The 26,952-nt window shown below is 39.6% G+C and overlaps 1 protein-coding gene and 1 long non-coding RNA gene across 11 annotated transcripts in view; one reads left to right on the top strand and one right to left on the bottom strand.

The window, feature by feature from the left end:
• Window positions 1–26,952, top strand: part of HECW2 (HECT, C2 and WW domain containing E3 ubiquitin protein ligase 2) — a 353,828-nt gene that overhangs the window by 313,283 nt on the left and 13,593 nt on the right. For 8 of the 9 annotated variants that reach the window (XM_027591370.2, XM_027591366.2, XM_027591367.2 and 5 more), the window contains 7 exons: window positions 7,891–8,043; window positions 9,755–9,853; window positions 12,867–12,996; window positions 14,164–14,310; window positions 15,139–15,253; window positions 18,289–18,374; window positions 19,346–19,458. In XM_027591370.2, the coding sequence (XP_027447171.2) occupies window positions 7,891–8,043; window positions 9,755–9,853; window positions 12,867–12,996; window positions 14,164–14,310; window positions 15,139–15,253; window positions 18,289–18,374; window positions 19,346–19,458 (843 nt within the window). The remainder of the gene's footprint in view (window positions 1–7,890; window positions 8,044–9,754; window positions 9,854–12,866; window positions 12,997–14,163; window positions 14,311–15,138; window positions 15,254–18,288; window positions 18,375–19,345; window positions 19,459–26,952) is intronic. The other variant, XR_003519441.2, reaches the window with a different exon arrangement.
• LOC113920939 overlaps window positions 15,090–26,952 on the bottom strand; it is a 45,685-nt gene continuing 33,822 nt past the window's right edge. Inside the window, exons 4-8 of one of the 2 annotated variants that reach the window (XR_003519442.2) lie at window positions 25,132–25,344; window positions 21,894–21,968; window positions 19,282–19,419; window positions 18,598–18,692; window positions 15,090–15,224 (exon numbers count right to left, since the gene is read on the bottom strand). This is a non-coding gene — a long non-coding RNA (uncharacterized LOC113920939). The remainder of the gene's footprint in view (window positions 15,225–18,597; window positions 18,693–19,281; window positions 19,420–21,893; window positions 21,969–25,131; window positions 25,345–26,952) is intronic. The other variant, XR_003519443.2, reaches the window with a different exon arrangement.

Raw genomic sequence — 26,952 nt, 5'->3', positions numbered from 1 at the left:
CTACCTACATTTTTCTATGGAACTATAAATGTGGAGCTGGGAATTTTCTCTCATTTTCCCTTCATTAATTTTAATGCTCACAAAATGTATCCGTTTGTAAGTTCTTCATGTCTAGCCCTAGTAATGGGTATTTAAAAACATATACGCCCACTGGCTAGATCTTGGTTTCTCATATCATTCTTCAATAAAAGGAACTAGGACTCCTTGGGGAAATGGCTGATTCTAGGATGGTGCAGGAAATATACAAGATGGAGCTTGAAATATCTTGGAGTGTCAGAAAGTAGAGAAGTGCTCAAAATTTCCACAATGATGGGGCTATGTCAGAGGAATTCAAGAACCAACTGAAAGATCTCTCAACTGGAATTATCTGAGCACCAAAATAATTGAAGTAGGATTAGATTATAATAACCCAAAGTATAAAATAAACATCTGTACTACTATAAATATGTGATTAAATAAATAAATAAGGAGTTGACCAGTCTCTTGTACAGAAGATTTCCAAATAATTCAGCATAAATCTCAATCCTTTTAACTGTGGATTGTACATAATGACTTTCTTCCCATAGCACAGTTTGGGAAGGGGAAAAAGAAGTCCAGAATGGAGATGCCTGACAAACACTCAGCCAGGTGATCAAGGTTAAAATCAACAGTGATATATCATGCTAATAGTATAGGCCCTTCATATGATGTGACAAAACTGGCACTTGATCTCTACAGTTTTTGTCCCCAAAACCCATAACATCAGTCTATTCATGAGAAGAACATCAAGTAAATCCAAATGGAGGGACATCCTATAAGATAACTTACTGGTACACCTTCAAACTGTCAGGGTCGTCAAAAACAAGGAAAGTCTGAGAAACTGGCACAGCCAGGAGAAGCCTAAGGAAACATGACAATTAAATGTAAATGTGGTATTTTGGATGAGATCCTGGTATAGAAAAGGGACATTAGGTAAAAACTAAGGAAATCTGAATAAAGTATGCATTTTAGTTAATAATAATACCTCAGTATCTGTTAATTAACTATAACTAATATACTATACTAATGTAAGATGTTAGTAAGAGGGAAACTGGGTATGAGGTATACAAGAATTCTCCATATTATCTTTGCAACTTTTCTGTAAATAAAAAACTATTCTAAAATGAAACATTTACTAAAAGAAAGGATATAGTTAGGATTTGGGGAGATTTAGAAATGTTTCCCCAAACTTTTCTTATTTCCTTATTGTCTGATGAGTGGGTGCCACCAGGGTAATTTTGGGTATGTGTATGCTTCCTTCTGCACTTGAGGTCAGTAGAGTTATATGTATAGAAAAACAGTTAATTTTGTGTGAAGTCCAAATTATTAGGGGTAGTGGTGTATCTGTAGAGTAGTATTTTGTGTTGCTAATGTCAAGTTTATTTTCTCTATGAGGAAATAATACTTTGCAATTCTTATTGATACTATCTCAATGATTATATTTCCTTCCCATCATAATCAGGGTCTTTATTTACAATAGAGAAGTTAGGGCATAAAGAGGAAGGGATTTATTTTTAAGAAAATTGTGTCTGCCTGCACTCTAGGAAAGTATGAATTAACAGATTCACAGAGAGACTTCAGCTCTGCTTTAGGCTGTCTTGTTGCATAGTTCTGAAACACACATATAGATTGTTCTGAAATGGAAGAGCAGAATCAAGAGAAATTATGGGAAAATTTATAGTCAGAAATTTACAGGATGACTACAAATTCCATGTGAGGTAAAATTAATCTCAGAATATTGGTGATAGATATATTCACTTTTTTTAAAATATAGAGTTGTAGAGCCTGTTACTGGAAGTGTATTAGTTGACAAGTAATTATTATTTTTCAAGTAATTATTATTTTTCCAAGCTTCATGTTGTGCTTTGACAGTTTCTAAGCAAACTACTGTGATTTAATTTGATAAGAACTGGAGGTTTTGTTCTAGTCATTACGTTTTCCACCCAAGTTAATTTGATTATCTGCCCTTGCAAAGTGGGGAGGGTGGCAGGTCAGCACTGGCAGAATGGCTGGAAACTGAATCATCTTGACAAAATGTGGTGGGAAATTGCATGCTGTGGTTGCCTCTCTCTGTTGGGCTTCTGTCTGCCTGGAAATTGCTTCTTTAGGAAGGAGGCCAGTAGAGCACTGCATATTCTCCAGCATATTACTTTCTTCTGAATTAAAAGCCCTAGCAGCTAAAGCTTATGTGTTATCAAAAGTTAGGTAGGTAGACTATCGGGTTCCGATAAGGTGTCCTGGGCCATTAACTTCTCAGTACCCCAAACAGTAAGGAAATAATGGCCTGGTTAAAGAAAGGATGTTTACACTGTGATTGCCTTGCCTCTTTTTTCCCCTCCGTGGCCAAATCTGTAAAAGGGACCTTTCTTTAAGAAAGAATGAGTTCATTATATGTAAGGTACCATCTATTGGCATCAATCATCTGTCTTGCAAAACCACACTTAGGCTAGGGAGGGGATGTGTGCAAGCAGTTTTAGTTCAGGGGTTTAAGAACAGATGAGCTCCTTCTGTGATATTTCTCCTGAGACAGGCAACTGCAAGTAACTAGGAGGATGAGATCTGAAACGGTTTGCCTCCATCTCTGCTTATAAAATAACCAGCAGCTCTTACATATGACTGGTCTAATCCTTGCTAGAAGTTGTTTGGGGTTCTGAGCTTGACCATTTATTCCTCAGAAGTCTATAAAGCTTCAAGTGAAACTTTCTGGTGCTGCTTGTTTTTTTCCAAAAAGAGACATTTGCAGGATAACCTCAATAACCCAAACCTTGCTGAAGGGTGCTTCTGTATCTAGACTTGAGCTTGACATCACCAGGTAAAACTTTATTTGTCATATTAATGGCTTGCAAAATTCCTTACTCACCCAGCAGGCCTTCTTAAGTGGCTCAGGATCTAATGCCTCGCTGCTATAAATATCTGAGGCTAAATCAGAAGATGAGTAGGTAGGCCATGTGTGCCTGAACCAACTAGTAAGAAAGCTAAGTTTTTTTCTGTCTTCCAGAAAACTTGTAGGAAATGACGGTATGACTTCCTAGTGCCTTCATCTTCTTTCCTTCAATAGTCTACTTCCATTGGAATATTGTTTTCAGTGATTTTTAGTTGAAAATAAAGAACAAGAGGATAAAATGATAGAATTATTTTATCAAGTACTGGATACTGCTGACCACTTGGGTGCTGGTGGCTCAGCAATGTGATGGTTGCTTAAAATGCTTTATCAGCTCTTCATGGGCTCAAAACTCCACTGCCACCCAAAAGACATCTGTGCTTATTCCGAAATGCCCTCAGATGCAGCTGTCGTGTGGCCACACACCCGTTGTCCAGAGTTTCTGTACTTCCGTGCCAGGCCTCTAGCTGTGGAACCAACCTAACTGGCCAAACAGGAATGTAACACATGATCCCCGTGATCTGAGTCATATTAACTATTTATATGGATGAGGTTCATAAGACATTATTACAGGAAGCTCATGTACCAGGTACCCTGCCAGAACATGTCTTCCTGAAGTAGGTGGACATATGTAATTTGTAATCCACAACCCGGTCTCAGATATGCATTCCAAGCTTTGGATTATAATCAAATCAAACTTGAAAAATGGTCTTGGCTTTACACTGGCTCTCTCAGTGCTTTTAGAGTTAAAAAAAAAAAAACAAAAAAACAAAACAAAAAAAAAACAGCAGATAAAAACCTGACCAGTTAGAGAAGATCCATTTTCCTCCTTGAGGAACTGTTACTAGCTTTGTTCTCTCTTGGGGGAAAAAGGGAGTTTTACTTTTCAATTTAACACTTCAGGGAACATTCGTCTTATCTTTACCCAGAATCAGCTATTATCATAAACAAAGAACAAATCGGCGAGATCCATCTTTGTTGTTTTAACAACTTTACTGTATTAGAAGATATGAGACCTGGAAAGGACAAGACCAGGCTTTCTAAGTATAACTGAGCTGAGTGAATCCTGACACTATGAACAAACTGAGTTGTCTTTTAGGGATTGGCATGACCTACTAACGTCATTGAATCAATATAGCACCTGAAGGCGAGCTTGTGCGAAATTATTCTCTCTGCTAGATGTCAAATAACAATGTAAATTATGTTGATTTTCTTTAGAGAGCATCAGAGAGCTCCACTCATGGATTCAATAACAGATATTGAGCCCCTGTGATGTATCAGGCTAAAGTACTTGGGATACAGTGGGGCCTGGGTGGCTCAGTTGGTTAAGCGTCTGCCTTCAGCTCAGGTCATGATCCCAGGGTCCTGGGATCCAGCCTTGCATCCAGCTCCCTGCTCAGCGGGAAGCCCGCTTCTCCCTCTCCCACTCCCCCTGCTTGTGTTCCCTCTCTCGCTGTGTGTCTCTCTCTGTCAAATAAATAAATAAAATCTTAAAAAAAAAACAAACACCCAGCTCATGTTTCAGCTGTGACCCTTATCAGTTGTGTGCCTTGATTGTGTCTGAAAGCCCCTGCAGGCCAGGGACCACTGCAGACCAGAGCTCACTCACAGTCTCCTACTTAGTAGTTGTGACCATTCTTTTTTTTTTTTTATCTTTTTTATTGTTATGTTAATCACCGTACATTACATCATTAGTAGTTGTGACCATTCTTAAGGTTGCGTACACCCTAGGATATCTGTGGTAATTGTATTGCCTTGAAAGGATCTTCACTAAAGAGGAGGATTTATAGTAAGCCAGGTATTTTAATAAAGTAGCATTTTCCTCCTACTTTCTTCTATCCTACTTTGGCAAACTTTTTCTGTGAAGCGCCAGATAGGAAATATTTTAGGCTTTTCAGGCAATACATTTCCTGTTATACTTCCTCAGTTCTGCCACTGGAGCAGGAAAGTAGCCACAGACAACATGTCAACAAATAGGCATGGTTGCGTTTCAATAAAACTTTATTTACAAAGCCAGGGGATGGGCCACATTTGGCCCACAGGCCATAGTTTGCTGACCCCTGCTATATAGGCAACATTTTTATCAGTCTTGATAACATTTAAAATGTACTGACCAGTAGGCCATAAGGAATAATGAGCATTAAACATGGGGTCAGGAAACCTGTGTCAAGGCCTAGAGTCTCCCCTGCAGCTTTCTTTTGATCCAAGTCCATGATTTCCTTCAGCCTCAGTCTTCTCTTCAATAAAATGAGTGGATGGACAAAATAACTTCTAAGATGCCTTTAACTGGCATTCTCTGTTTCTGGAAAGACACAGGAGTCTGCTGATGAAATTCACCATCAATAGTAAATTTAGAGAGATGTTTTGCATCCACGGGGATCTGGGTAGACTGGAACGTGGACAACATTTCACAAAGTGAAACTCAGTAGGAAGAATTATAAAGTCTAGTACGTAGGTTCTAAAAAGATACAGACATGCAGACAGGATGCAAGAGTCTTGGGGGCGGGGGTGAAGCAGCGCAGGTGAAAGGTTTGAGCTGATGACTAGCTCACTGTGAGTCAACAAAGTGGCCGCCCCACAAGGCAAGGTAGCTTTCGGCTGCATTAGTAGAGAAGAGTGCCTAGCAAGAGAAGACAAGAGCTCTTTCTAAGCCCTGTGCTGACAAGACCGCACCTGAAGTGTTGTGATCAGTATTAGACACCACCCTTTAGATCAGACTTTGACACCCTGGAGAGCGTCCAGAGCAGAGGGCCAAGGTGGCGAGGGAATTCTCAGCCCTTCCGTGAGAGGAGATTGAAAGACGTGGCAGTGTTTAGGAGTGCGGGAGGGTGCAGAGACCAGGGATACCAAAACTGCTTAACTTTGAGTTGCTATAGAAAATTACTATTCAAAAAATTTTGTATCTTTACATCTAGATCAGTACTCAAAACATAATAGGCACTCAAATATTTGTGGCAAGAACACCTCAAGTATGTGAAGAATGTTCAAGTGGAAGAAATATTCTACTTGTTCTTGGTGGCGTCAGTGGCCAGAAGTAGGACTGTGGGAGGAAGCCCCAGGCAACTGCCCTGGTCTCGGCATGCAGAGGGGGCAGCCTGCATCCTTGTGCCTGGGAAGCAGCCCCCGTGCTGCTTCGGGAGGCCCCAGGGTAATCGTAGCATCGTCTCAAAGGCCGGTGGTCACCTGGTAGCCACGGCTATATTCAGCTGCCGGAAGACAGCACTTCCGTCATGTCACCTTAAGGCCTCGTTGGTCCTGAGAGTGTGCTGTGTTTGCATTTTTCTGCACACATAGGTTTCCTGTCTACATGCATATTTCCCACAGTGCAGTGAGGACTGGAGATGTGTGAGATGATTTTAGCTATTACGCAAACTGACATTTTAAAATATTTACATGTTTCTTTCAATGTGTATTGGAAAAAAATAAAGCTAGCACATCCTAATTTCATAAACAGTATGTAAGAACAGGCTACATTGGAAAGTCAAGTAAATTTAAAGTTGACTTAATGAAAAGTATTAAGTATATAACAGTACCTCTATGTTCAGACACAGCAAAAATGTACAAAGTAGAATGTGAATAGTGGAAGTATGCTCCAAGTAAATCCTGTTGAGCCCTCAACTAAGACCTATAAAAGCCATTTTATCTTTTTTACTAATATCCCATCCCTTTCTTCCACTTCTAATAAGGTAATTTTTCTCTATCACACAGTCTCATCACTGGACAAGGCTCAGATGATTTTTCTTTCTTTTTCATTAAAAAAAAATATGGAGTAATGCCCATGGAGAAGATCCATAAGAGAAAAAAAAATACAGCGAACAAAAGTCTAATAAAATCCCACCAGCCAGCTTCCCATTGCTTTTGCTCCCCTCCAGCGTTCCCCTCCTGTCTTGGAACCCTTGTGTCACCTTGTCATCATGGGATAGATGGACTTCATAGTTTTCATTTTAAATTTAGCGTATCAGATCACTTTATTGCAAACTCCTCTTTGCTGCGTGTTTCCTCTCAGCATTGTTGGCCACTTGTCATTCCTCAAGGCAAACGCCATCATTTCTCACACTTCGCTTTGACCCTGATGTCTTTGTGAGTTAAATGGAATTTACACTGTAGTTCAGGTGCTAGAGTTTCAGCCTCTTCTCCAAATACCTTTAGGAAGCTTTTAGACGCCCTCCTTTTACTTGTCTATAATTTTCCTTGGTGTTTTGTAATTTAAAGTTTTCGCTTGAACCCTATCATTCTACTTTCTTTTTTTTTTTTTTCTTTTTGCCTCTGATCTCCCTAGGGGATCTTGTATCTGTCCTGTCCTCTCACCAATTCACGAATGTCTCTTTCTTCCCCCATTTCAGAATGTTTCAGAAACCCATAAAGACTCCATGTCCCATGGATGTAGGTAGCTGATACTCTGTGGTTTTACCCTGTTTAAATAAAGTATTCCCAATGTACTCCTTTCCCCATTACCTCATTCCAGACATTGAAAATATTTACCTTTTTATATGTACATTCCTACAAGCAAATTATTGACATATTGCCTATTTTATCCATTACCTGATGTGTAGCTTTAGTTTTGGGTAAGCTTCATGTAAATGTCCATTTCGCTATTCTGGGTCAAGACATGGATGCAATCAGGACTCATGATCGTCCGATTTATTCTGGATAGTCCAGATATGTGGGCAATTAGACTTGTAATGAGTGTTCTATAGAAAGTTGGGCTCGGGGGGCTGCTGGGTGGCTCAGTTGGCTAAGTGTCCAACTCTTTGATTTCAGCTCAGGTCATGATCTCAGGGTTGTGAGATCAAGCCCTACTGCGGGCTCTCAGTGGGAAGTCAGCTTGAGATTCTCTCTCTCCCTCTCCTTCTGCCCCTCCCCTTGCTCACACTCTGTCTCTCTCAAATAAATAAATAAATCTTAAAAAAAAAGTCGAACTCTGTAGAAAATGTGCCCAATATATAGAAAAAAATAATAACTGTTTATTCTTTTTGTGATTTTTTTTAAAGGCTGGATTACAGTGGACCTTCCAGAGAGTTTTTCTTCCTCGTATCCAGAGAACTCTTTAACCCATATTATGGCTTATTTGAATATTCGGCCAATGATACATACACAGTACAAATAAGCCCCATGTCTGCTTTTGTAGACAATCACCATGAGTGGTAAGTATTTTTTCCCCAACACTTTTCTTCAGTTGACTTTCTGTGATACTAGTTTTTATAGGAACCCAGATTTCTTTTAACACTTTTTTCCTTGGAGAAAATCATATTTTCAGTTTCATTTGACTCTTACTTTTGTTGTCAAATTTAAATATATGGACATTCTCCAAGCTAGGAATAGATCATATTCCAAAAGACCAATTTCAAGTGAAATGGGTAGAATTCAAAATATTTTCCCCATTGAAAGAAAGTTCCAGATGATATTAGGTTCCTGGCAAAATCCCTAGATCCCTCTCTACACCTTTGGGCACCCCTGAACTCTGAGGTGGGGTGGGAGGTGGGGCAGAGCAGCTGGGACGCTGGCTGAGGGTGATGATGGTATTCTAGTAGGAGGGAGTGGAGAGTGGTGTGCCCTGGAGGAATTGATGGTAGATTAGAACTCCGGCAGAAGGACATGGGCATGGAGCCACAGCAGTGGTGCTGACCCTATTAGCCACTGAAGTTTGTCGCCAGGGATTGCCCCTTTCCTAATTTTTCACACAAAATTATCAAGGAAAACTGGTATAGGATTCCCTTCTGGGAATTATTTATTCTGAAAATCCAAAATTGCACTCTTTCCAAACATCCTTACATTTTTTTAAATCCCTGCACTTATACATGTTAAATATCTTTATAACCCCTGTTTGCTGTTTTTCTGCTTATTTTCACTAATAGTAACAACAAAAAAAGAACATAAGCAGAACTCATGGAAAAAGTTTCTTTGGGTCATGAAGGTTAATATTGGTGGGTGGAAGGCATTAACTTTTAGGACTTATTCTTCAAATCAAGTCCATGTAGCCACAATTCGGACTCCTCTTAACTGTACCTATTGCAGTTGTGCTAAGTTAGGTAGAAAAAAAGAAAAAGCTGCTGGACATGAATCTTAAAATGGCTGCCTAATACTAATATTACAAATGGACTGTATGAATCCCAGCACGGATTTACACTTTTGGAAGGCATCAGACTTTCACAGAGGTAGAAACTGCAGTATTTTTGAAAGGGAAAATAAGTGTACCTCTCAGCAAATCCAGTCATGACTGATATATTTAGTAAAGTTTCCAAAGTGATTCAGAATAGAATTGAGCCTTCAAATTTTAGAGAACCAAATGTCCCATGAGGAAACTCCCCCATGTTCACAATGCATAATTCTTGGATAGTGACTATCATCAGTGGTGGGGTTTGAGAGAGAATAGAGATAGGAACTGTCTCACTCTGAGACTGGGCTTTTCCTCAAAAGGGGATTGCTACTGGGTTTGTATTAGAGAAATCCTGCTAATATTCATGCAAACAAACTAGAAGGGGACAGCGTTTTCCCTACCACCACCAGTTTCATTCTGTCATCTTTTAAAAGTGGCTTGGGGAAATTTTACAGGCATGCTCACGGGGAATTCATGTTGTCCGTGTGGGGTGCTCTATGGTGGATACTATTAACATGAGGGGAAGGTGGAGCAGTATCTCTCTAAATATCAGAGTGAAACAGATTTTTTTAAGTAGATATGAATATTGGCCTAATGAAGACACAGGTTACAATGCACTCAAACTCTCATGGACCTAGTAAGGAATCAGTCTTGGACAAACTTAGATGATTAGAGCTAGACTGCATTCTAGAAAGCAAATAGAACCATTTAGAAACTGCTCCCTGACGTGTAAGCTGTCTTGTGCTTTTCCTTCACAGGTTCCGGTTCAGTGGTAGGATTCTTGGTCTTGCACTCATACACCAGTATTTGTTGGATGCCTTCTTCACACGGCCCTTTTATAAAGCTCTTCTCAGAATGTAAGACTATTTTTATTGCTTGTGTAATTAGCATGTAAAAATGTAATATTTTTTTTTATCAAAAAGAACCTTTTGTCAATGTCATTTATCTACTTAGGTTTCTGAAACTAATACAATTTCAAATATGGTTACTATGTTTTTCCTGATCCTTTACTTCTGTCTTGCCCCTAAAGTCTTAGTTTTGCTTTATTCCGGAAAATTTATTCTCATTTGTTGCAACACATGTTTCTTCAAAACAATTGTACTTCAAATACGGTACTAGAATTCCTGTGGTATTAATGCTGATTATTAATAGAATAGTTGTGGGTTAGTCTTGGTGACTCATGGCCCCCTATCCTTTATGAGAAGCATTTTATATTTTGCTTTATGTAGACTTCAACTGCTTACTCTTGGTTCAAGTTTTCATTCTCCTTTGTTTTGTTTTTTGTCTTATTTTTTGTTTGTTTGTTAGAGGTGCACCGTCCCATATTTTTCTTGAGACCTCCCTATATGCAAGACAGTAATTTAGTATGGCAGATAAAAATTTAGCATTCACAGAACTTTTTCTTCATTGTTAGCACAATGAAAGATTGCAATTATTATAAAATGTAGAGCAAACAGTTTCTGTCCTATAATCAGTAGTCATTTACAGGGCTGAACAGGAGAAGGCAACTGTCTGATAGGGGAGTAGTAGCTCAGACTTGCAGTGAGGAAGCACAGAATGATGGCTGATTTCAGTCCAGCTTATTCCCTGACCAAGGCCAGGTACCTGCTTTCTGTAAAATGGAAGCCTAGACTTCAAATGAAAACAAAGTATTTCTAATGGGTTCTTAAGAGGTTCAGTAAGAAGACTTGCTTTCCTCCCTTTTGGTGTCTGAGCAGATGAAACCTTGGGCAACTGGGCACCGTCCATCTGCCTCTCTGGTTCCGCTGGTCCCATTTTGCCTCTTCCCATTTCACTGCCTTCTCTCATCTTCTATAAGCTTCCTGAAAGAGTAGTCTGTGCCGACGTGCCCTCAGCACACTTTAGCCTGGCTTCCTTCCCACCAGTAACCTATAGAAGCTTTTAAAGAATATCTTTTAGTCCTTTCTTACCGGACCATTCTGCTGCTTCGGATACTGTTGACTGCCCCAGTCCCCAGCCCTATGCATTTACTTTGAGTCTTTCCTCCACTGGTGTCCCTGGAAATGCAACTTCTCCCGTGTGCCTAGTCATGGGAGATACTGGCACAGTTCATGGTGCCGGTATCCCAGGTCACTGGTCAGAAATCGGGAGTCACCCTCAAACAGAGATGGCAAATACACAGCACCTAGTCTACTCTTACTTACCTCCCACTCCATTGCCATGGTGTAGTTCACAAATCATTTATGGTCCTTTTTCCCACTGAACTCGTTGTGGCCTCAGGGAGTTTTTCAACTTACAGCCCTCGAGACTGGCAATTAATCAGAGTTGGCTTGCAACATGAGTTCATTTGCCACCCCATTTTGATATCCTTCTTTATGCCCCCAATAAAACCATTTACTAATGCCCATGTTTACCTCCTAAATAAGTCTCAAGTGCATCTTCTCCTGTCCACCCTTAATAGCTGTGCCCTTAATATGAAACTTACTTTATTTTGGCCAGATTACTATAGTGGTCTACTAATTGTCTCCACCATCTAATGATAACCACCCCTCCCCCCATTTTAAGTAATCCTCTATACTCTGACTTCCAGAAAGAACAATTCAAAATCACATCTCACATCTGATCATGTCATTTCCTGTCCTAAAATCTTTCGGTAGTTCTGAAGCACCAAGATCCTTAAAATGATATTCAAAGCCTGGTCCCAGCGACCTTCCTAGCCTTTTCTGGACGTTATGCCTTGCAGTTAACTCTTGAATCCTACCAGTGTGCTTGAGTATTCTCATACTCCATGCCCTTGTGCTTTGTTCGTGTTTGTCTCTCCTTCTCCCTTCTTTCTGTTTCCCCTTCTCCTCCTCTTCATTCATTTCCCTTTACCTCTCTAGATTTTAAAGAGCCTACAAATTTTGATGTAGGTATTATCTACTCCAGAAAGGTTTCCCTGAATTGCCAAGTTGAAGTTAACATCCTGCATTCTTGCTGTGAGAGCTCCCTGTATCTACCTTATATGTTTTTTTTTAATTGGAATGTAACATACATATAAAAAATACACAAATTATAAGTGTTACCCATCCTAGGCTATCACCATCACCTTGTATTAGTTTGCCTATTTTTGTGCCTGTCTCCCCAACTAGACCACTAGCTCCTTGAGGGCAGTAACTGTTTATCAAGTAGCTGTTAAGATGTCTGGCACATACTAATAAATGTTTAGACAGAACCAAACAAAATGACCTTTGAAATTGGGCTGATGGGAGCAAATCAATTGTTACCACCTTAAGATAGGGCCATACAATAGTAACTCCACCTTATGTAGACCTCTCTCCATGATAAAAAAAAAAAAAAAAATAGAAGTATTGAAAACCATTATAATTGTAGAGAGATTCTGTGGCTTTCTGTTTTTAGAAACATGGAAAGAATAAGGACCAAAAAGAAAAAAGGAGATGCATGTGAATGTGGATCACAGAACCTAGTCTTTGAGAAAAAATAAAAAAGTTAAAATATAGTATAGAAACATAAAAAAATTTCAGATTAGGAGAACGATGTTTTAAGGTAGTATAACATAGCCAAAATAATAGGGGACTCAAGTTGTCACCTGAGTTCCAGTTCCTGCTCTGGCATTAATCATGGATGACTGGGCAAGTGGCAGCCACTCTTTGCACCCCAGTTCTGTGTCTGTAAAAGAAAGTATAGGCTGGTTGATTTAAGGCATTTTATGTATCCAGATTTTTAAATCTTATACCAGATTTCTGAATTATTTCACTAGTTTGGTTACTGAATTTGACTAAGAACATTCCAGGAATCACTGTCTACTTAGATGATCTTGTATTTAATTTTTAGTATCTTTCCTTGTGTCTTTGGAGTTTTGCTAAGAGTCATACCTACACATTTGTTTCTATCTGTTTGTCATCTTAGTCTGTGTGACCTGAGTGATCTAGAATACCTTGACGAAGAGTTCCACCAGAGCCTGCAGTGGATGAAAGACAATGACATCCATGACATCTTGGACCTTACATTCACTGTGAACGAAGAAGTTTTTGGGCAGGTCTGTGTATGTAACTCACTGGTGACTAAATGTGGTAATTAAAGACTATTGGTTGGTGAAGAATTAATACTCCATATGACTTCCTCTGGAGGAGCACTAGATCTTTTTTCAAGGAGAAAAACAAACTGGATTAATCAGTGGTCAGTTTTAAAATGAAGGCTAACATCATACACTTACTTATTGGTGGCTTGTTGGGTGGTTTCAACCCAGGTTTACATACAGTTACAATAATTTTGGTTACAAAGATTATTTTAATGCCAACTGCAGACTAAAGTGTTCTAATTTACAGATTGTGGTAACTGTGTGTTACAAGCTATATAACTATTTCTGTGTCATAAGCAATCTTCTTTTTATTTCCAACTAAATTATCCACATAAGATATTAGAATTGCCTTGTATAAAATATAACTTTTAAAAGTCCATGCTACCCCAGAGTTGAATATTAAATTATTTAATTGACATTTGCACTTAACTGTCATTCATATTTAAGAATGGAAATTGATTGTTTTGAAGCTGACGGAAGGTAAGTAATGTTTTGGTGAAGGTCTGAAACCATACTGGCTTTTTCCAAAGTTGGTGGAAGAGTTGGTTAGAAGATTTCTTTCAGAAATTGTATACTGGTTCATAAGAAATATTCTTATTTAGACATTAATATTTGGCCGGTCTTCTAAATTTTGTGTTTTGGAAGAGAAGTTCTCAATTTAACATTCAATTGAATGTAATTCTGCTTCATTAAAGTAAATCTTTACTTAAATATTGGCTTTCTATATATAGTTGATTCTGAACCCTAACAGAATTTGTGAAAATATGTTTTTGCCAAACATTCAAATAGCAGTGGGCCAGAATCTGGAGCCAGTTTATTTTCATTTAGAAGATTTTTAGTCAGGATTTAAAACTTAACCTTCAGCACTTGCGATATATAGATTTTTAACCACTGAGGCTTTCAGACATCAGCTCATGCCTAGTTTTTCGGCTTCCACAAGAAGCATCGGTGTGTGCCTGGGCTTCCTGTGGCTCCATGGGGTGCCTTCCCCTGCTGTTTATGGGATGTGCCCGGGGCCAAGGCAGCGACAAGAACCTAGATGGCTGATTTCGGCTCACTGGGAGCAGTGTTCTTATCTCATCAAGAATGTTGCTTTATGTTGTCTTTTTTTTTTTTAAATCTCAGATTACCGAACGAGAATTAAAACCAGGGGGTGCCAATATCCCGGTCACAGAGAAGAACAAGAAGGAGTACATCGAGAGGATGGTGAAATGGAGGATTGAAAGGGGCGTCGTACAGCAAACAGAGAGCTTAGTGCGCGGCTTCTATGAGGTAAAGACAGCGGGAGTAGGGTTTTGCAGACTGATCTCTGTGATACCACAGTCCATGTGACTGTACTCTGTATGCAATATTTCCCTTTTTCTTTTGTTGGATTTGCTATTGCTCTTTCAATTTAAAAACTCCAATATATTTTTTATATGTTTCAAGAACACAAAAAAGGCTTAATGCTCTGTTATAAGAGATCACTGAAATAAAATGATCTGAATTCAATTAGCATTTCACGACTTAAGGACCACTAATAACATTTAAGTCATACATCTTACTCATGCTTAGATACGGGTAATCACATCTCATGCTTGATATGTGAAATGATTGTATCTGAGGGTTCAAGTAAGTTCTTACAAATACTCCATGTGACTTCCTCTGGAGGAGCACTAGATTTTTTTTCAAGGAGAAAAACAAACTGGATTAATCAGTGGTCAGTTTTAAAATGAAAATTCTGTTGAGGAAAAGATTTCAGTCTTGTACTAAAAATACCTTATCTTTGTCAAGAGCTTTACAGTTTTCAAGTGCCTACACAGAGTGCTTCCAGAATATTCCTAAACCTCCTTGTGTCCTCTTTTTTTTTTTTTAAGATTTTTTATTTATTAATTTCAGACACAGAGATACAGAGAGAGAGAGAGCATGAGCAGGGGGAGAGGCAGAGGGAGAGGGAGAAGCGGGCTCCATGCCGAGCCAGGAGCCTGATGTGGGGCTCGATCCCAGGACCCCGGGATCACGACCGTAGACGAAGGCAGATGCTCAACCATCTGAGGCTTACTTATAGCTGAGATTTCTCCTGATTCATAAGCCATGCCCTGCATTCTTTTTATTCCACAGGTGGTGGATGCCAGGCTGGTGTCTGTTTTTGATGCAAGAGAACTGGAACTGGTCATCGCAGGCACAGCTGAAATCGACCTGAGTGACTGGAGAAACAACACGGAATATAGAGGAGGTGAGATGTGATTTAGAGATGGCTGGACTTTAAGTTTCATATTAAGGGAAGTCAGTGGTTAGCATTGCCAGTCTCTGAATCCAGGACAGGCAAAGCACTGTGGATTCTAATCATAGGTCTACTGCAGTCTCCTCTGAGACCGTGGGCAACATACATTCTCTTCTGTTCCTAGTTACCTCATCCATCAAGTGGAAGAAGGACTGTTTACACCTCATCTAAGAATGTCATAATTCCTAATTGTTGGTGAAGAAATGTGACCATAAGAACACTAATTAATTGTTTTATGGTGTTGTGAGTGAAGCCCTAAGGAGCTCACATCCAGCTAGTCAAACTCCACCTCTTCTACCTTCATTCTAAACCTTGAAGTCACACACCCTCTGAGCCTCCTAATGAGCAAACACAGTTTTCTACATTTCACTGAACTATTTCCAGCTATAATTCACTGTTGAGACACATAAATGGAATAAGACATGGTTCTCAAAATTCAAGATGTTTATTGAAAAGGCCCTTCTAAATTCAAGCATTAAGTTCAACTGAAAAGGAAACTACTGTAAGATTACTTAAAACCTGGATTATATGACAATTCACCACATGGGAAGCTTTACATGCGGCATTTCTGTAGATCACTATAAATTTTCAATTAGTAATTGCCTTGAAGCCATTGGAATTTGATTGCTGAGTCAGTACACTTGGAAAGGGACCTGATGATGACCCAGAGTTAAAGTTTTTATTCCATAATTTTAAGCAAAGAAAGAATACATTTTCTGAAACTTATTGCAGGGTGATAGTTTTCAGAAAGTCATGACAAAGAGCGGTTGTGTTTTGTTTTGATTTTGGTTTTTGGTTTTTAACTCAACTCAGAATGTAAAAGGTTAGCAGTAGTTCTGAACTTGGGAGTGAAAAATACAAACTTTAAGTCACTGAATTAATCACTCAGCAGAATAAACTGAAAGCTAAACATATCTCCAGTTATCTGTACTTTGAAACAGAGATATTTTTTTATTTTAAAGATTTTATTTATTTATTTGACAGAGAGAGACACAGCGAGAGAGGGAACACAAGCAGAGGGAGTGGGAGAGGGAGAAGCGGGCTTCCCGCTGAGCAGGGAGCCCAATGCGGGGCTCGATCCCAGGACCCTGGGATCATGACCTGAGCCGAAGGCAGACGCTTAATGACTGAGCCACCCAGGCGCCCCTGAAACAGATTTTAAAACACTTTTTAAAGTGTAGAGTAGAATAAAAATACCTTAACATTTGCTAAATTGCTTTTGTTCTTGCCTTGGCTCTTCCAACTCATCGCTTGCCGTGGGCTGGCCTTGCTCCCCCATTTTCTCTGAAAGGCAGTATTAAATTGCAGTCTCTCTTGCTGCTATTTCTGTAACCAATTGCTGCAATGTGTCTTTTCCAGCTGGCCCCATGTATAATCCATATACAGCCTTGGTCATTATAACTTCGTTAACCAACTCTTTTTATGAACTAGAACACAGTTTCTCCAGCATGCTACAAAACTTGCATCTTACCATAAATGTCATTAGCTCTTCCGTGCCAGGAGAGTCTAATAGCAATGCTGTTAATCAAATCAGCCATTTTTGTATTTATATACTGTAAGCTTTTATTCACTGTATATGTCTAATCAAGTCCCTGTTTCCATGGTTATTGTAAATCTTGCCAAATGAAATCGTTGGGAAGACAGTGCTCCAGTGGGGGGGGGGGGGTGGGGGGTGGGCAGGGGAATGGGTGAGATACCCAGCTGTTTGCTAACCCAACTAGTTGGCACTGAATGAAGAGGCAGCTTTGCTGCCAATTGCCATATGTTCATAAAGCAGCTGTTTATAGAGAATATGAAGAGACATTTTCTGTCTTCCTCCTCCAAAAGGTTTGGCACAAACAGCAAAGGAGAAGCAGAAAGGGGCCCATTCATAAGGTCAGAAAAGCTATAAAGAGCCAATGTACTTATTTTATAGATGAGAAAACTATCTGCTCAGCACCAAATAGCTAGGCTCTGCCAGATGGACGTGGAGCCTATACATCACCATGTCCAATAGAAGTATGTTCACCCTTCACTTGGATCCCTTTCTTGTCCAAAGGTCACTCAGCATCACTGATCAAATGGTAAACAGTAAGGCAAAATTTCCGCCAAATTCTGCAACCATGGAAACATGTGAGCAAAAATTCAAATTAAGATAGTTTTACCCACCTTTGCTTTGGACTTATTTCTGCTGACTTAGAATTAGAGTGGCTTTATCACATTGTGCATGTCAGTTAATTGGTTAGATCACTAATTGTATCTTAATCCTCATCAGCCCTCTCTCTGAACTTAAATTTTCTTTGCTGAGAGATTTTGGAATCTACAATACTGCCTTAATCCACCCCGGGGATGATACTTTTGATATTTTATTAAATTCTACTAAAGTATGGAATAAAAATAACATTTAGGTTAATGATTATTTGGGATTTATTAGTTGAAGAAATTAATAAAATTACTTTTTTATTAATAAAGGATTTGATTTAAAAATATGAACATTATATGTAATTTTAAAATAGTTTGCAATTATGTATTTATTTGCATAATTATTTGATTAGTGTGTCTCTCCTTTACCAGAAGCCCTGCAAGGGTCTGTTTTCTTTGCCTCTGTTACCTCCAAGCTTACTACAGTGTTTGGCATAGTGATACTTGAAAATTATTTCTTAAATGAATGACCAAAAGAGTTAAGCATTTCCAGTAATAGCAGTTATCTTTTTTAGAAATGATGTGGTTAAAATAACAACTTTGTTGGTCTTCTCTCCACTTGTTTCATTTACTGACCACTAAATGGAAACAGAGACCTCCTAGCTTCATTTAGTGTTGTTTTTGACTTTTGACACTCATGTGATCATATCTACAGTGTTATTTCTTAGTCTTAAATTATAAACAACCTTTAAAGAATCCAAGATGACGATTTATGTCTGGAGGTCTTTTGTTGACATGTCATGGTGTCATGTCATCCTAACACAGAAAAGTTAAAGTAATATGGGCTTTCCTGATTGGTTTGATAGGATATCATGACAATCATATTGTAATTCGGTGGTTCTGGGCTGCCGTGGAAAGATTCAACAATGAACAACGACTAAGGTTGTTACAGGTAAGATGCCACTAGTTAATCTTTTTAATGCATTAATATAATTATTGTTGGAATTGCATATTTTTTATAATTGCTAAGTACTCAGTAATTATACTCTATGCTTATCTGCAAATGGTGGATACATTATTTCAGACTCTTCTGATTGCATGGTTCTGTGGCTCCATCACTATGCAGAACATCCCTAACCAAGTCCAAGTATTTCATTAGAATTTTGAGGACATACCAACTCCAGTCCAAGAATCCCAAGAAAAACACCTGGCTTCAGGGCAGTTGGTCCCTTCAAGAAGAGATCCCAGGGCACTCTGCAGGGCAACATCCCTAGCAATAGAAAGAGGGCTTTCAATCCCTTAGGAAGTAACCAGGTCTTTGATAAAGAATCTTTCTTTTCTTCCATCTAACTTTCCACAAACTTGAGATAACAATGAAGTTCAAGGACACAGGGAAAGCTAGCTCATTATTTTCTTGCAGTGTTTATAGTTATGTGGCAATTGCTGGTTTATTGCAGTCAAAGAAATATCAAACATGAGCAAGCCTTCTGTATACTTAGGCTCAGCCTTACAAGTAGACTGGGTCTTAGCTCCTTTGGATCAAGGATCTGGTCCTCAGATTTATTCACCTCAAGTTGATCGGGGACTGATGCTAAGTAGACTTAGGTTAATTGACGCTTTATTAATCTATAATAGGAAATATACCCAGTTTAGTCTTCTCAGCTGGTTAGCTGTACAAGATGCTACAAACCCTCTGCATCCCATTTCCCTTTTTAATGCACTGTCCTTCCTTAGCATTCCCCAGCTCTTTGTCCGAATTCCTGTGTTAGGTTATTCCACACCTAGAGTTTAACCTTCAGGCTTTCCCACCAGGGAGCAGCCTGTTGCTCTTCCCAAAGAGCTGTGCATGTGAATGATACCATGTGTTTCTTAGCAGCTAGTCTCTTGGTTTCACCATATCCTTCTGTTTTCTTGTGTTAATAGTTTGTCACAGGCACATCCAGCATTCCCTATGAAGGATTTGCTTCTCTCCGAGGGAGTAATGGCCCAAGAAGATTCTGTGTGGAGAAATGGGGGAAAATCACTGCTCTTCCCAGGTAAAATAAAAAACCACATTTCTTTACTGTCACTACAGTATTCTAGGGGAGACCTTTAACTTATGTATGTATTGATTAATTACTGTTTTCATGTTAAAAGTGGAAAAGAGCTTTTAGAATTAATTTATCTTTGATTACCTTTCTAATTACCTTTCTAAAAAAATCTTTGTGTCATACTTAAAATGCATATATACATATCTTTTTCTTCCTTTTTATTGAAGTAAAATTGACACATGCTGTTAAATTAGTTTCGGGTGTACAACATAATGATTTGACAAGTCTGTATGTTATGCTATGCTCACAAGTGTAGCTCCCATCTGTCCTGATACATTGCAATTACAGTATCATTCACTGTATTCCCTGTGCTGTGCCTTCTATTCCTATAACTTATTCTTTCAGCAACTGGAAGCCTGTGTCTCCCACTCCCCTTCACTCATTTTGACCATCCTCCATTCCCCCTCCCCTCTGGCAACCATAAGTTTGTTCTCTGTATTTATGAGTCTCTTTCTGCTTTTTGTTTATTCATTTGTTTTGTTTTTAGATTCCACATATGAGTGAAATCATAGGGTATTTGTCTTTCTCTGTCTGACTTATTTCACTTAACAGAACATACTCTAGCTCCATCCATGTTGGTTGCAAATGGTAAGATCTCATCCTTTTTATGGCTGTGTAGTAGTTGCGCACGGACGTGTGTCTGTCCGCGTGTGTGTGCGTATATCCTTTTGAATTAGTGTTTTCATTTTCTTTGGGTAAATACCCAGTAGTGAAATTACTGGATCATGTGGTATTTCTATTTTTAATTCTTTAAGGAACCTCCACACTGTCTTCCACAGTGGCTGCACCAGTTTCCATTCCCACCAACAGTGCACAAGGGTTCCTTTTTCTCTTCATCCTTGCCAACACTTTTTATTTCTTGTCTTTTTTATTTTAGCCATCCTGACAGGTGTAATGTGATATCTCATTGTGGTTTTGCCTTGCATTTCCTTGGTGATGGGTGATGTTGAGCATCTTTTCATGTGTCTGTTGGCCATCTGTATGTCTTCTTTGGAAAAATATCTATTCAGGTCCTCGGCTCATTTTTAATTGGGTTATTTGTGGGTTTGGGTGTTGAGTTGTATAAGTTCTCTCTATATTTTGGCTATTAAGCTCTTATAGGATATATCATTTACAAATATCTTCTTTTAATATACAAAATGCACCATAACCAAAGCATTTGTTAGCTTTAGTAAAACAATGTTGGTCATCACACAGTGGCTTCTTAAGATTATGGCTCAAAGATTTAGATGTTCCCTGAAGCTCTCATTTTTAGTTTATATTAATAACTATTTAGAATCCCTTCACTAGAAACTGCCATTATGGTTTCTAAAGAATATTAAATCACGTTAATATACTCTATGCCTCCTTAGCTTAGATTGTACATGCCTTAATTCCATGTGAATGCTCTCTGCATTCATAATAAGATGATGCATTTCCCTGGGGTGACAAAAAATGGCTTTTCTACTATTGATAAATGTAAGAGCCTGTAAGGTAGTAGTTGTGAATGAAAGTGTTTGGGGATGAATGCAGATTAACTAGAACTGAAACAAAAGAAAAGGACGGAGCAAATGAATAAAAGAGGAATGAAGAAGAGTTGGTTTTAGAGCTCCTTTATCTAATCAGCAGTAATAATACTGCATTTTTGAGGTAAAAAGAAGACTTCAGATTGCCTCTCATGTTGCTAATAATAAAACTACAATCTGGAGAGGTTAAATGATCTTCCTAAGTGGTATTAGGTACCCCAAGATGTCATCCTGAGTTTCTTTAAGTACAAGCAACTTTGAGAAACCTGTTATAACAAGACTTTCTTCTTAGTGATCGTAAAACACTGTTTCTTAAGAATTATGTCCTAAGTCCCAACACATGAAAAGTGGGGCACTGAAAATACAGACACAGACTGCAATGAATGGTGCAAGCTCAGAACTGGCCTGAGCCGCCCCAGTCACTTCGGGTGCATCTCAGTCTAGGAACAGAGGCACTACATCCAAACACCTAAGTATTACCTGGCATACCTGATGTTCCAAATTTGGGAGACTGTAATCTCATTATTTAAAGAAATGTTTTATTTTTTCCTGAATCATCCCCCCTACCTTAAACACATAAGCAGATTCACACTCTTTGACTAAGGGTTTTCACCATTCTGAGGAACTCAAGAATCAGCATCAAAGAGGCAGGAAGGGGCAGATTTATTGTGTCACCTTTCTCTTGAAATCTGTTTTTCTAAAGATTTGCTTTTGTAAAGTAGATGGAATGAACTGTAACAGTAAGCAGATATATCGGTTGTTCACATTTAATCACTGCAATTTTTACAAAACCTGGTGAGCAGAGAAAGGTGATTTGATGTGGACATGAAACCTAGCTTTGGAGAGACTGGGCCTTATCCCAGTTCCGTTGCTTACCTGCAGTGGGCCTTGGAGAAGTTGCTTCATCTTCCTGAGCCTCTGTTTCCTTATTTACCTTGTAGGTTGGTAATTCTGAGGATTAAATGAAATAATACATGTAAAGCATTCACTGCTAACCCTGGCTCTGAGTAAGTATCCAGTTAGTGGTGGCTTGCTGTATATCAGGCAGTAGCGTATTGGAAAGAGCACAGGGTTGGGAGTTAGAAAACTTGGGTTCTAGGCCTGCCTCTGCCACCAGCTAACTCTGGAACCCAGAAGATCACTTGATGTGCAAAAGGCCAGGGAAAGAGGGTGGTGTATTAGGTTTGGTTGAGCAAGAAGTGACGCTGACAGGTTGTCGAAAATCTTGGGGGTCAGGCTGGATTCACTTTTCTACTTCCCCTGAGAGCTCCAGGAAGTTCATGTGCTGACTCATTATAAATGATGGTGTTCTTCAGTATCATTGCATACTCACAGTTGGGCAACAGGCGTTGTTTCTTCCTTTCTTCATTATGACCTAAGGTTGGTTCTAGATTCCTGATTTTACCCAGATTGTAAAGAAGCATAAATAAAGATGATATGAAGCACATCAGGCAAGCAGACTATTTTCATATCTTAACTATAATAAGCCCTACCTTTTTAGATCCGACAGGGAGAAAGAGCTATTTGGCTATTCTGCTTCACGGTTAGTCAGCTTATCTAGTAGAGAGGCATGAGAGCAGATCTAAGTGCTATGATACACTGGCTATCTGTTCCTCAGCCAGAGGCCAGATCCATCTCTGAAGAAGAGGAATAATAATGCTGTGCTCAAAAAGTGTGTGACCAGTGGGTGAGAAAATGCATATGAGAGTCCTCAGGAATAAGAGCTATGTGCTTTTTGAACCTTGGATCCTGAATCTTCAGTAAGCCACCCTACTGCTGTAGCTGTGAGAATGTGCTCCACAAAAAAAGTACACTTGGAGGAAAAACATAAAAAGAACTTCAATGCATGACCATATATAGGTTTATCAGAAGTGATTTCTTCACTGATAACATTGTCATCATCCTTCATGAAATGTGGCTGTTACTTAAGTGTAAAAAAGATCTACAAGACCGGCTCTAGTCTGAAGAGATTTAGATGACTGAGGCCATTTCTCCTACCGTCAAAATAGATACACTGAAGCCGTTTTTCCTGCCATTTCCTCATAGGTTTAAGTTGCAGTGGTTAGGCATCTGCCTTCAGCTCAGGTCATGATCCCAGGGTCCTGGGATTGGGCTGCCTCCTCGGTGGGAAGCCTGCCTGCTTCTCCCTCTCCCACTCCCTCTGCCTGTGTTCCCTCTGTTGCTGTGTCTCTCTGTCAAATAAATAAATAAAATCTTCAAGTTGCAGAACTGAAGAGCTGGTCTGTCTCATGCTGGTCAACCCCAATGTATTTCTTTTTCTTATTAATGAGACAGTGTTTAACATGTGAAATTTGACATTGAACAGACCGGAGACAAAATGGATGGATGTCCTTCTCACTGACAAAATGCATTTTCTAAGAAGTCTGGCCTTGCCTCATGTCAGGCATGAGAAGCAGCACCCCAGAGAGCTGGAAGTGGCTGTGCAGGATGAGGGCGGGCACTTCTGGCAAACAGGAGGGCATCCTAGTCTTTCTAGACGTGGATGACTGAGGGCCTTTCAACCTTTCTAGCAAGCAAATGTGAGTCTTATTTTCTCAGATTTCCTAGTCTCGCTTTGTGATAGGCCTGCTCACACTATGGGCCAAGAAGTGTATTAAAGTATATAGGGTTGCCTCTGAAGCCAGTACATGCTGAATCCATGGCTCTTTTTCCTCTCTTGTGGTAGTGAAGTAACTAGAGACCCAGATGATAAATAATGATGGAGGCAGACGGGTGTCTCCGCAAAGGCTTAGAGCCTGAACGCATTACTGCACTTCCTCCACTTTGCGGTTGGTAGTTAGCTCTGTGTTTGGAATGTCTGTAGATTTCCTATCCCCCAGTCTCTGATGGGCTTATGAGACCGTAGTTCACTTTATGGCAGTTGCTCTTCAACGTTCCAACAAACAGGAGGCTCACATGCCAGCCTGGAAAATGCAGAGCAAGTCCTCTCTGCCACCATCGTATGGAGTTTCTGTATTAATCTCTGAGGGTTCTTGCCAAGTAGGATGACGGGGTGAGCAGTTGGAGAGCTGCAGTAATGAGGGGGGAGTGGTGGTTTTGTCGAAGGGGGAAAGCTCTCTGAAAATGGCTGCATCTGGAGATTAATTATGAATGAAATGCCGACCCAAATTAAGAAATAAGCAAGAATTAATTATGAAATGAGTGTCTCGGGGAGATAGTTTTTCTAGCGGACTGGAGCTTTAAAAAATTATTTTTTAAATATATGATAACTTTTTTCATTTTTAAAACTCTGCTTTTTATTCTTATGAAAAGTTTTTACCAAAAAAATGCCAAGAAATTCTTGTTCTCCTCAGAAAGTCCCTCCATGCTACTACTCCCAGTGCATCTGTCACTCTGTCACACCTTATTTCCTTCATAAGACTTACCCCAATTTAATCATTATGTGTAGTTATTGGTTTGCTCGTTATCTATCTGTCCCTCTAGGATATAAGCCTGTGAGAACAAGGACTTTGTTGCAATTGAATGTGACTTTGCCCTAGTGCGGAGTCCTGGCACGTAATTTGTACTCAATGAATATCGTTCTTAGGGAATTCTTTTTTTTTTTTTTAAGATTTTTATTTATTTTTTTGAGAGAGAGAGAGACAGAGATAGCGAGAGAGAGCATGAGCGGGGAGGAGAGGGAGAAGCAGACTCCCACTGAGCAGGGAGCCGGATGCGGGACTTGATCCCAGGACGCTGGGATCAACGACCTGAGCTGAAGGCAGACGCTTAACCGACTGAGCCACCCAGGTGCCCCGTTCTTAGGGAATTCTTAAACTTGGGTTATGACTGTGGACCACTCCAGACAAGACATACCAAAATTACTTTTATATCTCTGTATCTTCATCGGGGCAATTGAAGGAAACACGAGTAATTATGGTACAAAGCTGTCTTGAGAATGAACTCAGATAACACAGGCAGAGTGCTTAAAATGAGGCCTAACACATCATTCAATAAATTCAGCCATTATTACTATTGTTCCTAATACCTAGCCTTCAGAGCTGAAATGGTATTTTACTGTCCTTAGGTGTGCAAGAAATGTGTTATATCCACCCAGGAGAGTTATATTTTTGTTTGGACTTCCAAGAGTTTTCATCCTGGAACTCTTCCTTACTGAGTTTTCTTCTGTGGAGTTTAAATTCCTACATTTGACAAGGATGTCTTCTTCATCTTTTCCCAGAGCCAGCCAACAGGCGAAGAAGTTACCTGCTCATAATGCATAGTTTGAAGAGTTTCTTCTGCTGGTTATGCCTGGATGCAGGAATTCCCACTATGGGGACATTCCACACTGTATTTATAGATCCAGCTACATTTTAACCAAAGTGACCTATTGAAATAAGAATAAGACATTAGTTAGTTAGTAGTTAGGATTCCTCTAAAAAAGCCTTTCAATGCTCATGCATTAGTATATGCAAAACCTTGTGGTAGGTATAAATTGATCTCTATCCATGTGGATCTTAACAGAGACGGAAGTAATAGGTACTTAAATGAACAGATAACCAACATCATTGGCCACCGAAGGGTATATGACAGTTGAGGAGTGGGGATAGTAAAGGCCAGAATTCCTTTCCCTTGACACATTTACTGAATCCCTGGTGAGGAATTCTGTACCACCACAGGTTATACAGATATTTGTGAACTAGTCTTAGCAGGAATTCTTGCTGGTCTAAGAAGATATTAATGGGGATATTAGAGAAATTATGAATGTTTTAAAAATCCTAATGGAAGTTTTACCTTTATTTGTATTTCTAAATCTAGGCTAACAAAACAATCACTGGATTACTTTAATTGAATTTTATCTTTCTTTGTGATTGGTAACTTTGAATTTCTCATGCTGATTACAAACTCTGAATTCATCATGTATCCCCCACCCATTTCATATATTCCCTGCTTTGTTTAATGGTACCTCTGCCATCTGACTCCCCATACCTAGTCACTAGCTACCTTTCATCTATGGAATAAATGGAAAAGGTCTTTGCATGAACACACCTCACTTCCTGATGTGGTCTTGCCTCCCCAACTGGCTTATGATCCAGCCTTGACTACTGTCATGCAAGTACTTTTACTTCTCAACTTTCCTGATGATGCAGTGTTTCCCCATACTTCCAGGCAGTTTGCTAGGAACATCCTCCTCCTTGTTATTTATCCAGAAAAACCCTACACACCTACAGATCCTTCAAGGCTTGGCACAAATAGTGTACACTTAAAGCCTTTCCTGACTCTGCTGAGCAGACTTGTAACTCAGTGTATTAAAATTGTTTGTGTGCAAGGCCACTCACATGGATCTTTTGGATTAATTAGACTAAGGTGTCTTGTAGTCTTATAGAGAAATGCAGCCCTGAGTTAGGGCTCGGGGTTTGGTGAGCAGAGCCAAAGTTAGGCTGGATTTCAGTGCCCATTCACCCAAGTCAGATCCCCTAGTACAGAGTACAGACTGCACAAGCTTTAGGGGAGGCCATTTGCTTGCATATTTTGATGCCAGAGTGTAAACTGTCCTCATGGGCAGAGGCCAGACTTTTCTTCCTCATCTGCCAGGGGCCAGCTCAGTGGCTCAGTAAGTATTTATTCAATGAATGTAGGAATAAATGCAATGTGCAAATTTAAAAATTTTTAATTGTCAAAGCACTTTGTATGGGAAAGACAAGCTTTCAAAATATGGCATCTTCAAGGCGAGAAATAGTAAAAGAGGTTCTACAGGTGAACAGGCTTGAGTGCTGCCTGAAGAGTCATTGGACCCCCAAATTAGAGGCCCTGGAGAGCCCAGAGGAAGCCCCCCTTTGCCTACTCCACAGCCCAGCTCCAGGCTGACTCTGGCCCCAGCCTCCAGCAGCCTGACCACTAGAACTGCCGCCACACCTGATTCCCTTAGGGAAAAGCCTGTGGACACTCTCTCACACAGGCAAAATGTGGACATGACAGGTAATTTAGATCGGGA

The sequence above is a fragment of the Zalophus californianus genome, chromosome 3 (genome assembly GCF_009762305.2).
Source record: "Zalophus californianus isolate mZalCal1 chromosome 3, mZalCal1.pri.v2, whole genome shotgun sequence".
Classification (NCBI taxonomy): domain Eukaryota; kingdom Metazoa; phylum Chordata; class Mammalia; order Carnivora; family Otariidae; genus Zalophus; species Zalophus californianus.
This window is presented reverse-complemented; position numbering and strand designations above follow the sequence as displayed.